At 44.9% G+C, this 16955-nt stretch overlaps 1 protein-coding gene and 1 long non-coding RNA gene across 13 annotated transcripts in view; both read right to left on the bottom strand.

Moving 5' to 3' along the window:
* Positions 1–884: 884 nt before the first annotated feature.
* LOC125700866 (uncharacterized) lies at positions 885–5118 on the bottom strand. The gene is made up of 3 exons (XR_007380074.1): positions 4509–5118; positions 3075–3714; positions 885–1124 (listed from the first exon to the last, which is right to left on the bottom strand). It is a non-coding gene; the product is annotated as an uncharacterized LOC125700866 (long non-coding RNA).
* A 666-nt stretch (positions 5119–5784) lies between these two features.
* ARHGAP17 (Rho GTPase activating protein 17) overlaps positions 5785–16955 on the bottom strand; it is a 38576-nt gene continuing 27405 nt past the window's right edge. The window contains exons 14-22 of one of the 12 annotated variants that reach the window (XM_048961670.1): positions 16549–16662; positions 16210–16301; positions 15917–16073; positions 14468–14710; positions 12389–12552; positions 11383–11997; positions 10399–10422; positions 8520–8564; positions 6557–6747 (exon numbers count right to left, since the gene is read on the bottom strand). In XM_048961670.1, the coding sequence (XP_048817627.1) occupies positions 10400–10422; positions 11383–11997; positions 12389–12552; positions 14468–14710; positions 15917–16073; positions 16210–16301; positions 16549–16662 (1408 nt within the window). In that variant the 3' untranslated portion in view covers positions 6557–6747; positions 8520–8564; position 10399. Of the gene's footprint in view, positions 6748–7261; positions 10423–11382; positions 11998–12388; positions 12553–14467; positions 14711–15916; positions 16074–16209; positions 16302–16548; positions 16663–16955 lie in introns of those variants that run through there. The other 11 variants (XM_048961672.1, XM_048961669.1, XM_048961675.1 and 8 more) reach the window with 11 other exon arrangements.

Genomic DNA, 16955 nt, shown 5'->3' with positions numbered 1-16955 from the left:
TATAATAAATTCACACCAGTGATTTCAGCTCTGTGGATTCTGCTCACATCTTTATTCTCAGCTCCTGGTCTCATTCAGCTCCAGCACTGCACAGCTCTGCCTCACTCACACAGCTTCACCCCTGTGCCCTGGGTTCCAGCAGCAGCTCTGCATTACCAGCTCATACACAGAGATTTCAGCCCTTGCCCTGTGTCCCCTCACACATCCTGATTTGCAACCCATGTCTTGCCCTGTTTCCCCCAACAAAGTCTTGTAATAAACGGACACCAGTGATTTCAGCTCTTGCCCTGTTTCCCCAAAGATTTTTATTGTCAGCTCCTTGTGTGTTTCAGCTCCAGCTCTGCTCCATCAGCCCCAGCACACTGTGGGTTTGCTCCAGCATTGCACAGCTCTGCTCACACACCTCCATGCCCTGAGCTGTCAGTTCCAGCAGCAGCTCTGCACTGTCAGCTCATACCCACGGATTTCAAACCTCGATCTGTGATTCCCCCCCTCAAATCTTGATTTCCATCTCACACCCCACAATAACGACTCTCACTCGATTTCAGCGAGCTCAAAGCTCTGTAACAAACTGACACCAGTGATTTCAGCTCTTGCTCTGTTTCCCACAACACCTTTATTCTCAGCTCCTTGTCAGCTTCAGCTCAGCACTGCACTCCAGTGAGATGCCCTGGCTTTGTGCAGCTCAGCCTCTCCAACACACCTTCACACCGTGCTGTGGGTTCCAGCAGCAGCTCTGCACTGTTACCACATGCTCTGTTTCCCGCCTCAATTTTTATTTTGAACTTTCATTGTTCTTTCACTGCCTCCCATTTTTGTCCCCATGAGGCTTGATTTCCACCTTATGCCCCACAATTTCAGCTCTTGCAGTATTTGCCCACAAAACCTTATAGGAAGCTCACACCAGTGATTTCAGCTCTTGCTGTTTCCCACAACATCTTTATTCTCGGCTCCTTGTCAGCTTCAGCTCCAGCACTGCACAGCTCTGTCTCACACACACCTTCACCCCGTGCTGTGGGTTCCAGCAGCAGCTCTGCACAGTCAGTGCTGCTGTTTCCCTTCCCAATCTTTATTCTCAATGTGTGCCATCATTTCAGGGCTTCCCCTCTGTTCCTCCCATGCACCTTGATTTCCAGCTCATGTCCCATGATTTCACCTCACACATGACTTCCCCAGAAACCTTAATGGAAGCTCACACCAGTGATTTCAGCTCTTGCCCTGTTTCCCACAACATCTTTATTCTCAGCTCCTTGTCAGCTTCAGCTCCAGCGCTGCACTCCAGTGAGCTGCCCCAGCACTGCACAGCTCTGCCTCATATTCACACAGCATTGCGCCTGTGCTGTGGGTTCCTGCAGCAGCTCTGCATTACCAGCTCATACACAGTGATTTCCACCCTTGCCCTGTGTCCCCTCACAGATCCTTTTCCCCAGTGAAGTGTTGTAACAAACTGACACCAGTGATTTCAGCTCTTGCCCTGTTTCCCACAACATCTTTATTCTCAGCTCCTTGTTTCAGCTCCAGCACTGCACACTGTACACAAGGTGTTGTGGCTGCACGCAGCTCTGCCTGCTGGACGTATCTCTGTCCCGTGCCGTGGGTTCCAGCAGCAGCTCTGCATTACCAGCTCATACGCAGTGATTTCCACTTTGCCCTGTGGCCCCCAAGGATCCCATAGCCCGACTCACGTCTTGCCCCATTTCCCCCCAAACCTTAATCACAATCTCACACCAGTGATTTCAGCTCTTGCTCTGTTTCCCACAACATCTTTATTCTCAGCTCCTTCCATACTTCAGCTCAGCTCTGCACACTGGGGTTGTGCTCCAGCGTCGTACAGCTCTGCTCTGTCAGCTCACACCGACTGATTTCAGTTCTTGCCCTGTGATGCCCCCAAATCTTTATTCCCAGTGCACTCCCCATGATTGTAGCTCATGTCCTGTTTCCCCCCCAGAATTTTTATAATAAATTCACACCAGTGATTTCAGCTCTGTGGATTCTGCTCACATCTTTATTCTCAGCTCCTGGTCTCATTCAGCTCCTGCACTGCACAGCTCTGCCTCACTCACACAGCTTCACCCCTGTGCCCTGGGTTCCAGCAGCAGCTCTGCATTACCAGCTCATACACAGAGATTTCAGCCCTTGCCCTGTGTCCCCTCACACATCCTGATTTGCAACCCATGTCTTGCCCTGTTTCCCCCAACAAAGTCTTGTAATAAACGGACACCAGTGATTTCAGCTCTTGCCCTGTTTCCCCAAAGATTTTTATTGTCAGCTCCTTGTGTGTTTCAGCTCCAGCTCTGCTCCATCAGCCCCAGCACACTGTGGGTTTGCTCCAGCATTGCACAGCTCTGCTCACACAATTCCATGCCCGGAGCTGTCAGTTCCAGCAGCAGCTCTGCACTGTCAGCTCATACCCACGGATTTCAAACCTCGATCTGTGATTCCCCCCCTCAAATCTTGATTTCCATCTCACACCCCACAATAACGACTCTCCATTTCCCCTCAAAGCTCTGTAACAAACTCACACCAGTAATTTCAGCTCTTGCTCTGTTTCCCACAACACCTTTATTCTCAGCTCCTTGTCAGCTTCAGCTCAGCACTGCACTCCAGTGAGATGCCCTGGCTTTGTGCAGCTCAGCCTCTCCAACACACCTTCACACCGTGCTGTGGGTTCCAGCAGCAGCTCTGCACTGTTACCACATGCTCTGTTTCCCGCCTCAATTTTTATTTTGAACACATGTTCTGTTCTTTCACTGCCTCCCATTTTTGTCCCCATGAGGCTTGATTTCCCTCTTATGCCCCACAATTTCAGCTCTTGCAATATTTGCCCACAAAACCTTATAGGAAGCTCACACCAGTGATTTCAGCTCTTGCTGTTTCCCACAACATCTTTATTCTCGGCTCCTTGTCAGCTTCAGCTCCAGCACTGCACAGCTCTGTCTCACACACACCTTCACCCCGTGCTGTGGGTTCCAGCAGCAGCTCTGCACTGTCAGTGCTGCTCTGTTTCCCACCCCAAGCATTATTCCCAACGTGTGCCATCATTTCAGGGCTTCCCCTCCGTTCCTCCCATGCACCTTGATTTCCAGCTCCTGCCCCATGATTTCACCTCACACATGACTTCCCCAGAAACCTTACAGGAAGCTCACACCAGTGATTTCAGCTCTTGCCCTGTTTCCCACAACATCTTTATTCTCAGCTCCTTGTCAGCTTCAGCTCCAGCGCTGCACTCCAGTGAGCTGCCCCAGCACTGCACAGCTCTGCCTCATATTCACACAGCATTGTGCCCGTGCTGTGGGTTCCAGCAGCAGCTCTGCATTGTCAGCTCATACACAGTGATTTCCACCCTTGCCCTGTGTCCCCTCACAGATCCTTTTCCCCAGTGAAGTGTTGTAACAAACTGACACCAGTGATTTCAGCTCTTGCCCTGTTTCCCACAACATCTTTATTCTCAGCTCCTTGTTTCAGCTCCAGCACTGCACACTGTACACAAGGTGTTGTGGCTGCACGCAGCTCTGCCTGCTGGACGTATCTCTGTCCCGTGCCGTGGGTTCCAGCAGCAGCTCTGCATTACCAGCTCATACGCAGTGATTTCCACTTTGCCCTGTGGCCCCCAAGGATCCCATAGCCCGACTCACGTCTTGCCCCATTTCCCCCCAAACCTTAATCACAATCTCACACCAGTGATTTCAGCTCTTGCTCTGTTTCCCACAACATCTTTATTCTCAGCTCCTTCCATACTTCAGCTCAGCTCTGCACACTGGGGTTGTGCTCCAGCGTCGTACAGCTCTGCTCTGTCAGCTCACACCGACTGACTTCAGTTCTTGCCCTGTGATGCCCCCAAATCTTTATTCCCAGTGCACTCCCCATGATTGTAGCTCATGTCCTGTTTCCCCCCCAGAATTTTTATAATAAATTCACACCAGTGATTTCAGCTCTGTGGATTCTGCTCACATCTTTATTCTCAGCTCCTGGTCTCATTCAGCTCCTGCACTGCACAGCTCTGCCTCACTCACACAGCTTCACCCCTGTGCCCTGGGTTCCAGCAGCAGCTCTGCATTACCAGCTCATACACAGAGATTTCAGCCCTTGCCCTGTGTCCCCTCACACATCCTGATTTGCAACCCATGTCTTGCCCTGTTTCCCCCAATGAAGAAATGTAATAAACTGACACCAGTGATTTCAGCTCTTGCCCCTTTTCCCCAAAGATTTTTATTGTCAGCTCCTTGTGTGTTTCAGCTCCAGCTCTGCTCCATCAGCCCCAGCACACTGTGGGTTTGCTCCAGCATTGCACAGCTCTGCTCACACAATTCCATGCCCTGAGCTGTCAGTTCCAGCAGCAGCTCTGCACTGTCAGCTCATACCCACGGATTTCAAACCTCGATCTGTGATTCCCTTCCTCAAATCTTGATTTCCATCTCACACCCCACAATAACGACTCTCCATTTCCCCTCAAAGCTCTGTAACAAACTCACACCAGTGATTTCAGCTCTTGCTGTTTCCCACAACACCTTTATTCTCAGCTCCTTGTCAGCTTCAGCTCAGCACTGCACTCCAGTGAGATGCCCTGGCTTTGTGCAGCTCAGCCTCTCCAACACACCTTCACACCGTGCTGTGGGTTCCAGCAGCAGCTCTGCACTGTTACCACATGCTCTGTTTCCCGCCTCAATTTTTATTTTGAACACATGTTCTGTTCTTTCACTGCCTCCCCTTTTTGTCCCCATGAGGCTTTATTTCCAACTCATGCCCCACAATTTCAGCTCTAGCAATATTTGCCCACAAAACTTTATAGGAAGCTCACACCAGTGATTTCAGCTCTTGCTGTTTTCTCACAACATCTTTATTCTCCGCTCCTTCTGTGTTTCAGCTCCAGCACTTCTGCACAGCTGCCCTGTCTTCCCGCAGCAGCCCACCAGCAGTCCTTTCCCGCCGTGACTCCATCTCCACACAGTGCCCACAGGCATTGCACACCGCACGCGGCCCCCACCTAAATCGCCGCGATGGCCAACAGCCAATCCTTTCATCAGTTCACCGACCCCCAGTCGCAGCTTCCCAGCCAGGCTCACCGCACTCCGCTCTGCTCCCGGCTCCGTTCCCTGCTCTGCCGCCGCCGCCGCCGCCGCCTTCTCACCTTCGCCGATACTCCCTCACGCTGCGGCACGCGCTCGTATTTCACACCTCCTGTTCCCGCCTTTTTGGCTCAGAGCCAATCACTGCCTAGATAGTTTCAGCGGGAACCAATCCCCGCCGCAGCCCAGTCAGGGCTTGGCCCGCCCTCCATTCCCGCCTTGCTCCGCTTCACCCAATCCGATTCGTAGACACTCCCGCCCTGCCCAAACCAATCCTCGCCCTGCCCCGCTCGACCCGCCCACTCGGCCAGCAATGGCTGCTCCGGAGTTCCCCGACGGATGTGATCGAGGCTGAGAGGTGGCATAGGACCCGACTTTCCAGTAGCAGCAGCGGAACGGTTGCGTTTGGTGCTCGGGAAACGACCTAGCCACGTAGTACGGAGGCTACCACAGCGCTGACGGCCCCTATAGCAATTTGGGCCGGGAAAAACGCGGTGAAGAGGCCGCTCTGTTCTTACTGGGTCAGGATTGGGCACGGCGGCACTTAGTAGGCGTTTCCCACCTGAGGAGAGCAAGGACGGGATTGGATAGGGCGGTGTTAGTTGGGCGGTTCTCGCGTGAGGGGAGCGGGGACGGGATTGGACAGTACTCCTGCTGGACCCCAGAAGGGGGGGGGGGGGGGGGCAGTTTTGGCGCGCGGAACTAAGAGGGGCTCAGGTTGAGAAAAGGCGGTCTTTAATTTTATAAACGTTCACCCAACTGATGCATCAAAACAGATGTTCAAAGAACTTTTTTTTTTTTCTTTCAAAATCCAACCGTTTCCTATGAAAGCACGAAACCACTTCCACAGCTTTTTCTCCAAACAATCATTAATTCCACATAAACAAAAAGCAGGCTGGTTAATACAAATAACTATGAAATACAGATTAGGTACTGATCACAGAGTAGCGCTGAAATGATTACAATACAGTAAGGTTCCTCCTGCAGTCACAGTCCGTCAAGGCACTGAGCACACACAGCTGTGAGCAGTGACAGGGCCAGCAGTCACCGCCGCTGTGCCGGCTTTGGTTCACGTCTCAAAAACCTGCAGCAAAGCAGTGAGGGAATGTCTCTCGCAAGGCCTCTCCTTGTAACGCCTAACAACTAGAATAAGAGTCTAACCGCGGCTTTAAAAAGATTACTTCCGTAATACATGCACTTTAAATAACTAATAATTCACTTCTTAAAATCGGTTGGAATTTCGCTAATACCGTTGGTAACAGCAGCAGCTACACTTCCTATGCACGCTTCTGCCGTGATTAATTCCTTCCATCGGGGATGTAGATAACTTGAGACACACAGATCATTACACCTCTCCTGCACAGCTCCTCGCCCTGCATTGAGGTGCACACAGGTCTCCGTGCCGGCAGGAGAAGCTTTTCACTGTTGGCTCTGTCAGTTTTCCCGTCAGGAAAGGAAAGCGTGTTTTGGCTCCCTTCACAGAGCAGTGCTTTCTGTGTCATTGTCAATATCTAGAGGGAGGTGGTTGTGCAGTTCTTTGCCCGCTGCCTCCGTAGGAAGCTCTGCAGAAGGGTTTTGAAGTGGTTCTGGAATACTGGAATTGGAGTCTGCACAAAAAACGGAAGAGCAAGTTTAGCACTCAGGACAGTGACATCTCAGTAGTGCATTGCTGGTGCATTTCCTTAGGAAGAAAAGGGAAAGAAAGATCAATGAGGGCTTTTACCAACAAGGGTTTCTCAGACAGAGGGCTGGCACACACACGCTCACATATGACAGAAACACGGGGCTAACCCAAACTAGAAATCTCATCCTGGGGTCATTTCTCCTACATGCCTTCTTTTAGCCATGTACATAAGTGTATTTATTTGCTTTCCACCATTCATAGGAAATACAACAATGTCACAGTCCTCAAGGCCCCCAGAAAGTGACGCTATACCTGGGCAGTCGCATCAGACCCGGATGGTCACTGAGCATCAATGGGCACCTCCACACCAGAGGGCACCACCCGGGGCTTTTAGAAGTGACAGCGGGAAGAAATTATCCAAGACAACATTCATCTCCTGTGTGCAACTAGATTCTGTTCTTTGCCCCCTACTGATGAAAGGAGAATTTTGTTCAAGCTAAGGTGTCCAAAGAAGGACAAAATGCTCCTGGTGACTGACTGTACTGGCAGGTAGAAAATTAAAAAAAAAAATCCAGAACAGTTTAAAAGATGTGAATGAATATGTTGTCATTGTAAGTCAGCTTCGTAGAATAGTAAGCCATGGCACTACTTACTGCAACAATCCAAACAGAAAATTGTTTAGATCGATAAATCTAGCTAAGAACCTTGCTTTTAAAGTCAGGTGGCAAAGACAGGAATCTTTTGAAGACTTTGAATCCTATCATTAAGTCTTAAATTTAGCCCAGAAGTTACACTGCAAGCGTTCAAGTTAAAAACTTCTGAGCTAAACAGCACGGAAGAGGCCCAAGCAGATACAGAAGTGATGCCCAAGGCAGCGCCTCCTGCTCCTTTCCCAGGCTCACGGGCAGGCACTCTCACATGAAGAAGCTTTGTGGTGGCACTGCTAACATGACAGCTGCAACTCCAACACGTTGTTGCCTGACACCAACTGCCTGTAGTGCACAACATGACACTCTCCCCACTCTGAAAACCAGTGCAAAGTTACTGCTCAGCAGACCTTAGAGCAACGAAGAAAATAATGTCTGTGCTACTTTCAAACCAAGCCCCTGTTCAATTCATCTCACCATCCACGTGTTTAACATGAAAATTTAAGTACTTTTACACCAGTTGAGTTAAAATTAAAATTGTTTAAAGGTCAGATGTTTTAGTTTACTTTTTTACATTTTACTACTGTCATCAGAAGCACCATTACATACAAAAAACTGTAGCCGTGTCCCAAATTCCTACATATTCTCTTGCTCAATTCCCCCCATGCTATGCCCAACCATGGAGAAGGTGGCACTGATCTCAAGCAGCAGAGACACTACATTCTCCCCACTATCTGTCACTACTGCCAAGTTTTCATTCACAATATGATTCAAAAGATGCAATTCTGCTGCTACTGCATATCGAGGGATGAGATCTTCTCAAAAAAGAGGTAACAGTGTGAGATGACACAGGAAGGGAGTATTTGTGATTAACAACACAGCTAAGCTGGACACAAAATGAACCTCTATATAAGATACACGGATTTCAAACTGTGATTTTCAGTAAGCTGAAGAAGTAAAATGTGAAACTGGCCAGTCAAAACAGGAATTTTACACATTCTAGTCTTCAATGCTTTTAGTACGTTAATGTAAAAGCAAGCATAAACAGCCATGCTTTTTGCATGCCACACTAATGATAATGCAAGCAAGCAGTGTTATTTGTGACAGGTTAGTAGTGGGCATTAGCACACACATGATTACAAATTAGAGACATTTTTGGCCAATCATATGCCTTTTCCTTACCATTGAACTTTCCAATACAGTTCATACTGAAAGCAGGTCAAACATCTAGATTATTTAATAAAATTTTTGATTAGAATATTCTTTTCTAGGGCTTATAACTTTAATACTGCAAATAGAATTTGAGGCATTACTGTCCAGAATATGGACAAAGAAATTCAATATTATCCTGAAAACAATTCAGAATTCTCATGCTGATATTATAAAGTCTGCTGGCACCTCAATTTTCATTTCTATTGTTCCTGGTTTCCCTTGCTCCATTATTTAAAGTTAAAGTAGTTATTTCACACTGTGAATCAGATAAGCTAGTTTACAGTACCAGCCAGTGCTTAAATATAAGTACTACATGTGCGTGTGTAAATGTTAGAGCAGATACTCTTATGTAATATGCAGTGGTGTTAATTCAGAACAAATATTCTCTAAAGCAAAATAAAAAGGACTGATCTGGAAAAGCTGGATGATCCTGCACTGAGCGTACTGCGTTAGACAAGCCCAGCTGTCACTTTAAGTGCTCCCACTTCTCGGTTTGTTTTCAAAACACACTAGGTTCTCTAGATTCCTTTACCAGCTCTGCTAAAGAATCCTTCATCATCAGCTTTCCTTGACAGACTTTTCTGTGTGGTAGCTTGCCTGCTGTTGTTTACCATACACCATTTACCCAGCCGACCTGCTAAGGTTTGCACTTGGCAAGACTGATATCTATTAATTCTTTTCTAACGTTTTCAGGTTGATAAACAGATCTTAATGATAGTGTTTTTGTTTGGTAGTTTCTTCAATTGTATCCAAACAACATGACAGCTGTGGTAATTCACACAACCACTATCGCATGGCAGATGCTCCGTGTAACTTAAACTCCCCCACTAATGAAGCAGCCCCCTGCACTCCAGCTGGTTATTACTTACAAGGCAAGCATTTCTCCAGTTACACTGAAGTAAAACAAATTCTGCTTAACTGCTTGCACTAAAGCAACTTCCCCAGAATCAGGAAAATTGTCTTTACTTGGAGTTTGACTCATCAGCATTGTTCCCATTCTCAACTTCTGTACAAGTGCTGTAAAGATGCAGAGCCTACAGACTTAAGGCCGAATTCAGTTTTGAAGTGAATTGCCTTTGTATTTTAAAGATGTTGATAAAAAGAGCAGGAGTACAATCAGGAGATATCTTATTTTAAAACACAAAGCTACCTTTTAGTTGCTTAGCTGCTCATTTATTGCTAGTTCCTTGTACACAAAACTATACTCCTGATCTTGAGATAATTCTGGAATGCAACCTCAACTTTTCCAGCCTGTCATGCAGTTGTTACCTTAGAAAGGTAGCATATTTCTGAGCTGCTATGTATCAAGTGAGATTATTAATGTGCTGTTTGGCAGCTGTGATTGAACAGACTATTAGCAAGGCTGGGGCTGACAGAATGCAAATACGCCAGAATGCAGATGCTGCATCTGCAAAGGAGTTTAGTGACACAACTGAGTATTTTGCCAAATAAGGTGCAAGTAAAAACAACTGAAAACCTAGAATGAAAGCTACACTGAAGTGCAACCAGAAAAGGCTGAACTGGAGGAAAAACTATAAGCTGCAACATTTGCCTGCATTGATGAGAAGAAATCTATTTTAAATTGGTCATTGCTTCACACCAGGTGATTGTGGGAAGTGTTATTCACTACAGTTATTTTTACCATTTGTTCTAAAGTATGAATTAATATTCACAGCACTATCGAAATTAAGCACAGGTCCTAATATGTCTTACAAACAGAATGACATGAGAACATACAGAGTTGACAGAGCACGTATTCCAAAGCGCATATACAAAATAAAGCTACAAATAAAATACTGCTGTGCAGGAGCATTTTAGCTTATATTGCATGTTTCCAGTAAGTACAAACCTTATTCGCAGTAACCATCCCCACCTGTGAAGGCACCATGGGGTAAAGCTGTTAGGCAACAGAATTTACACTTTGCATTCCAAAACATTAGTTTCATTGTTCAGAAGCTGCAGTGTCATTAGAAAGTTTTAACTATTATTGAACATGAGTAGGTTTAAAAGCATTAGTCTTACGTTTGCTGTCTTTTCATTCAGAACTTCCTAAACCAAGCAAAGACTCACCAGGAGCACATTTCAAGATCTGCTAGCTTTTACTTTCTTCAGCAATTAACTTTTTTCCAACATTTAAATTAATATTATCTCTACCAAGCTAATAACTATGAGCTTCGTTAAGTTCTTGTGAGAAGACAGAAAATTTATCTTTAATTCATCAATGTCTTAAAAGAGAAAAAGTCTGCACATCAAGAATGAAGATCAATCCACAATTTAGTTGAGTCTATTTGATTCTTCAGCTTCCAGATTTCTGACTTAAAACCCCACCAGAAAGCTTCATCTCACAAAGTAAAACATTCGGTGTTAGCATCTGTTCTACTAGAAAACATCAGTGATCGCTTCATTGATTTGCTATCTCCTGTAAATCCCAAACATACTATTCCTGATGGCATCTTCTGCTTTCTCCAAATTATTTGCCTTTTCTGCAAACAGAAGCATAAGTCTAGGAGATTGCCATGATGCTGAGGCTGGAGAAAGCCCTGTGGAGTTTGTTGCTACTCCAATGTCTTGCATCCAGCACTTTAAATAAAAACAAAAGCAAGCTAACGCACACTTCCCCCCACATCATTCAGCCTCAGGAAAGGAGACCTTTACTATGGAAGACCCCCAAGATCCCCACCTGAAAAACAGTTGTGTGTGCATTCTAACTGTAAATAAGCAATTCAGTGTTTTAACTGTTGCTTGTGCTTTCTTAAAAGACTACACATAGCTACAGAAATTTTCTTCATTTCCACTCCCTAAGGAGGCACTGAATATGAAAGAATCCACTCACCTGTTACTATTTTGGAAGCTGTTTGCGTGGGATTTGCAATAATACCGTCTCCAGCCAGCTGAGAAGGAGGATGAGGAGGAGGGGGAACACTGGGTCTGTTTCTGGGCTTGGGCACAGGCCGCGGCCTTGGCAGCGTGCCACTGTGAGGTGGAGAGTGAGACTGTGAAGTGTCTTGAGCAGATGACTGCGGCTGTGACAGCGGGGAACTAGTACTGTGCTTGCCTAGAGGGGGTGTATCAGGTGGTGTTGGAGTCTGCGGAGGAGTGTAACAGGGCTGCTCTGGTCCATGTTCACTGCTGGGTGCAGCAGGAGATGCTTGATTGTTTGCTTTGGGCTGCAGTGGAGGAGTAGCCTGCGTTGGGGGCTGTGGTGGTGGGTGGCTGGGAGCTTGGATTGGGGACAGGCTGCTGGAGTATCGCCGAGGTGCAGAAACCTGGGAACTGGAGGTCAGGGCTGCTCCCTGGTTTGCATGTTGGGCAGGAGGAGAAGAGCTTCTGGCAAGTGGCTTTGGAGAGATTGAAGGTGGCTGAGCAGCTGGAGCAGAGCTTTGGCTTCCTGGCTGCCCTGGAGGGGGGTTAGCTGGCTTGGGAGGTGCTGGCGCAGGCTTTTTAACAGCTGTGAATGGAAGAGGGGAGATTTTATGGCAGTGTGTTGTGAAACTCCTAAAAGAAGGAATTCATAGCTCTATGAAATGCTTAAGTATATTACTGAAATAAAATGGTGCATTACAAAATAAAAGTGGTATCAGTAGGAAACTACAGAAATGCAAATATTGGCTTACTAATCAGTAGTCAAGTGACTTCATTAAACAGTGTTGATAACATTACTAGCAGCACTCATGAAGGAATCCAAAGATATATACAGGTCCTAGTGAAAGGCAAAAGAACTGAAGTCTGGAGTAAAGGAAGGCATGACGGTAAAGTAATTTTAGCAAGCATTTTTGTAGTGCTTAAAGAACAGTTGGAACTTAGTGCTTTAAAAGCCAAACAAAAACAAAAAATCATACCTCTCCTCACTGAATGGGGACTGGGACCTGCTGCATTCTGTGGCTGATTAACAGAAAGCTGATTACTGCTACTTGCTGACTGGTTTGGGGCAGCATTTACTTGCCCACCGTTTCTCACGGGTGGAGGAGTAGATGAAGATGCGTTGTCCTTAGGTTTTGAGGTACTGAAAATCAAAAGTCTCAAGTCAGAAGATGATTACAAAATGCCCTGCGCAGATCAACTGCACCTTTAAGGTTTACACTATGAACCATGCTCCAGTTCTGGCCCTTACACATCTTAAAAACCTTCTGCACTGGCTGTTATTACTGACAACCTGAGCACTAAAGCTCTTCAAAAAATTCACAGGTAGGTTTCAGGCAGACCTGTACAAAAGATCCATTACCAAGTTAAATCAGGAATCCAAGTAGATCTGTAACATCACAAAGCCTGTTTGAATTAAATACTGGTACTCAGAGTACAGCTGCCACACCAGAGCGCCCTTTAGGTTCTTTAAGAAGTGCCCCACCAATAAAGTTCACATAAAATGACTTCTCTCATTTCCTCATTCAAATATAATCACTACTCCTGTAACTGTTAACTTTCCCAAATACTCTGTCACAGCACCACATCCAATTCACTGGTAAGGAGTAAGCAGTGGCACTCTGAAGCTTTGCCAAAAAAAAGAAAACCAACTTGCTGCATAACTCAGACTAGGCAGATGCAGCCCTCACTGCTCAAGTTTGCAGAGCCTTTGGAAGCCCTCAGAGACTGCAAAGGCTGTGGGTGCGGAGAGAACGGTGGTTCCCCTCCTTCTGGCTGAAACTCCCCACTCTACCTGGAATTAAACTTTCACCCTGCTTCCCATGATCAAGGGAGTCCAGTCTGAGATGAGCATTCAAGCATCCAAGAGAACAATTCCAGTAAAACCCCCAAAATTCAGATCAGGACATCTCAGTTCTTTCTTCTTGATATTGGAGAGAAACAACAATCGAGTATGAACCAGCCAAGGTGGTTCTGCACAGTGCCTCCCCATTTTACTTCCTATGCACTTACAGTCTTCATTCATCTCTCTCTACAACATCTCCATCTCAAAATGGCAAAAACCTTTCAATTACTTACTAGCAAAACATAACCCTATTTTTTCTAGATGCTGTTATTAAATTTCATGTAGCTTTTAGATGCTACACTTAAGGTTTCATTTTAGCTTCCTCTGCCACAAGAGACATCACTGGAGAAATACTGGTCTAGAGGGGATATTTAAACGAGATATTTTTGCAGAAGCGTCACCTGGAACCAAAAGCTACATGCCAAAGAATCAGCGCTGCATAAAACTCCATGATGGCTTTTTAATGTAAGGCGTTATGCAAGAGACTGGGGAGCACCATGAGCATTTTTATGCATTTGCTACATCTCTCAGATCTCAAGAACAGTAAAAGCAAACTGCTGCTTTCACTGTCCGTGAAAGTAGGAGTCAAAGCTACTGCAATTATTCTTGGAGTCCGTGTATTCTGATACTGAAGATATGATCACACAGTTTCCATCTGTAATTAAGTGGCAGAAAAGTCTGTATACACACTTCTAAAGAAATATGACAAATTGACTTCCAGTTTTCTAGTGAGTCTGGTCACCACTAACACGTGCCACAGAAGAAGGCGACAAATCCAGATAACATGAACAAGAAACAACAAACAAGACCAATGGGTTTCTAGCATTGCCACTGGCAGGTTTGATCTTTCAGCAGCAAACTGACAGTCATGCTGCACGGACACCTCTGGAGTGTAATTTGGAAAGGTCAGCATGGGCATTAAAAGTAGTTTTTTTTTTTTTTTTTTTTTAGCATTTTTCACAATTTTTTCCTTAAGAAATTCCTTATGTTAGGAAGATCAATTCTGAAACATACGTTCAAATTAAAAGATCATAAATACACATAGAAAGAGAGCCCTTTTACAGTGCTTCTGCCCACACCCAAAAAGACTCTGCATACAACAACATGTCCTCTAATCAGAGGATGTGCCTTGTGAAGCTGATACAGCCGACATCATCAGTTTGCTGCTGAAGCAGCCAGCTAAGCCACTGCCAGCAGAAGCCATACCTCTTACCTGACATCCTCATTTCCTTGGCTTTGTAACTGTTCTGCTGTGCCAGCAGATAGGGCAAAACCAGCACCCACTGGGCTTGTTTCAGCCACAGCAGCTTGTGAGTGCTGCTCTGCTCCAGAATGAGCCAACATGCCAGCCTCTGTGGGTGGAAGTGGTGGCTGGAAAGCTGGGGATGTGTGCTTTCTATTTATAGTGCCACATCTCCGAGGGTTTGCTTGGAAGTCCATAACCTTGACACCAAAGCTACAGAAAGAAGAGAGAGTAAACACACCACGCCAGCCAACACCAGTTAACTAAAGCAACAAGACAACTGGCTGTTACAACCCACAAAGACAAGTGCAACCCTGTTGCTTAGCATGCAAAGCAGCAACAAGGAAAGCTCCCACTGTCTGCATATAACACCATTAATGTTAAGACATGCAACACTATTTGACTTATCTGCACAGAGGGTAAACATAAGTGGAACAAATCACTCAATAACATTTGAAGACGGACTGATGACAATGAGGTCAAAACATTCAGTATTTTTACATGTAAATACATACATTTCCTTAGACACCAGAGTATCTACTGTCTAAATATGGTATGTAATAGAAACAAAATTCATGTGTCAAAACTTTTAATTTGTTGTACAGATTTCAAGACAGACTAAAAATGACACTGGATATATGCTACCACGATTTGGCCAAAGAAACAGGTGCCCCTATTTAACTATGGATAAAGAAACTAACAGGTTTGAGAATGTGTTTAATATATTCAAGAACTGAATTTTATGCTTGTTGTGTTAAAGACAGTGAATCCTGAACTGACTTTTTTCTGCTCCTTCTGTCAGCACTGATAAAATTACATGTAGCTACCCACAATTAACATTTAGGTAACAATTTAACACTTGCATAAATAGCTATAAACAAAACAGCACATCACTTCAATATTCATGGTATGAGTGATAAATAAGTGTTACACTACATGTTATATGGGAAAACAGCATGTTTTATTTATTTTTTTTAGCAGTTTACTATTTGCCATGGCATACTGTACCATCTTCAAATCAGAAGTCTTATCATGAAGGCACCAGGTAACACCACCTCGGCTTATGGGCTTTGAAAAGAAGCCATGGAATACCAGAAGTTAGACACTGACAGATGTTACTACATATACTTCTGTTTCACTGGATTTCAGACCCCCCACATCTGTAATAGGAAGATGGTGATTGGAAGAAGTGGTATCTGCTTTTTCTTTTTATTTTAAGTCATGCACAGAGTATATCTAGTACATTACCTTTGAACCTTCCTCAGGCTGCAATAATATGGGGAAAATAAATCACTCTTGTTACCTACAATATTTTCACAAAATTCTCCTCCTGAGACCACTAAACATGTTAAACTACAGCCTAAGGAGTCAAGTTCTCAGGAGCGAAGACTTAAAACCTAATCTGAGAACGAAACGTACCTTTCCTTCTTCAATAAATCCCCCTCCATTACTGCCATACTAACAGGCCTCTTCCGTTCCAGTGTCCCAGAATCATATTCATTCCCAGTGTGTGACAAATGATTTGAATTAACAGCAGGAACTGCAACAAATGCCCCAGACACATTGAAGTCTTGATCTGGATAAAAGACAGACACCATTCATCAGATGACATGTATATACAAAATGGCATCACTTTTAAAAAAAGTTACTGGAGGTTTACCTGCAAAGGGTTATCACAAACCAGAATTCTTTTAACTACAGCAAGAATTTACCTCCAGGGAAGAACCAGTCTGCATGCTGAATAATTGGCTCAATAATTGCTACCACGTGGACTGAAGTTGCTGCCGCCATTTCAGCAAGGGATCTGTGGAAGAGATGCGTAGAATAGCATATACAGTTCTATCAAAGCAAGAAAATAAGATATCTGGCCTTAAACAACATGTTATGCTAAGCACAATGAACCAGCCCACCCCTAGGTATCACATAGAGCAACTCTGAATTTTTTTTTGGCAAGTACTCTGTTGCTGTCAATAGTCTACATTTAAAACAACCTGATGGGAAATTCTACAGCTTCATGGAAGTTGTCTTTTACTTTTCCTAAATCCACTTACCCTTCAGTTTTTGCCCATAACAAGTTGGGGCCCAGGACTATTGCGACATTGCTGGGTGTCATTTTGTTGACATCACTGTTCTGTGCAAGCTTTGCTAAAAATTTGATTAAATACCTAAAAAAAATAAGACGACCAAATAAACACCAGTGAGTTTTCTCCACATGATGGAAGCTAGTATGACACTGAGAACATAATTAGCGTTTATAGCAAGGAATAATTCTGTTCATTTGAGAAGACATTACCAACTGACAGTTCTTATTGACGAGGCCAAAATTCAAGAACTCCATTATTGCCAAAACCATAATCCCTTAAATGGAAGAGTTCTGTGCATCAGTATTTTGCAGTCAGCAGTGAATTAACTTGACTGAAAACTTCTACCAGTAGCAAACTATTGCACATCAACTACT

Source organism: Lagopus muta, chromosome 15 (assembly GCF_023343835.1).
Source record: "Lagopus muta isolate bLagMut1 chromosome 15, bLagMut1 primary, whole genome shotgun sequence".
In the NCBI taxonomy this organism is placed as follows: Eukaryota; Metazoa; Chordata; class Aves; order Galliformes; family Phasianidae; genus Lagopus; species Lagopus muta.
Note: the sequence above shows the minus strand (reverse complement) of the source record. Positions and strands in the feature narration are given on the sequence as shown.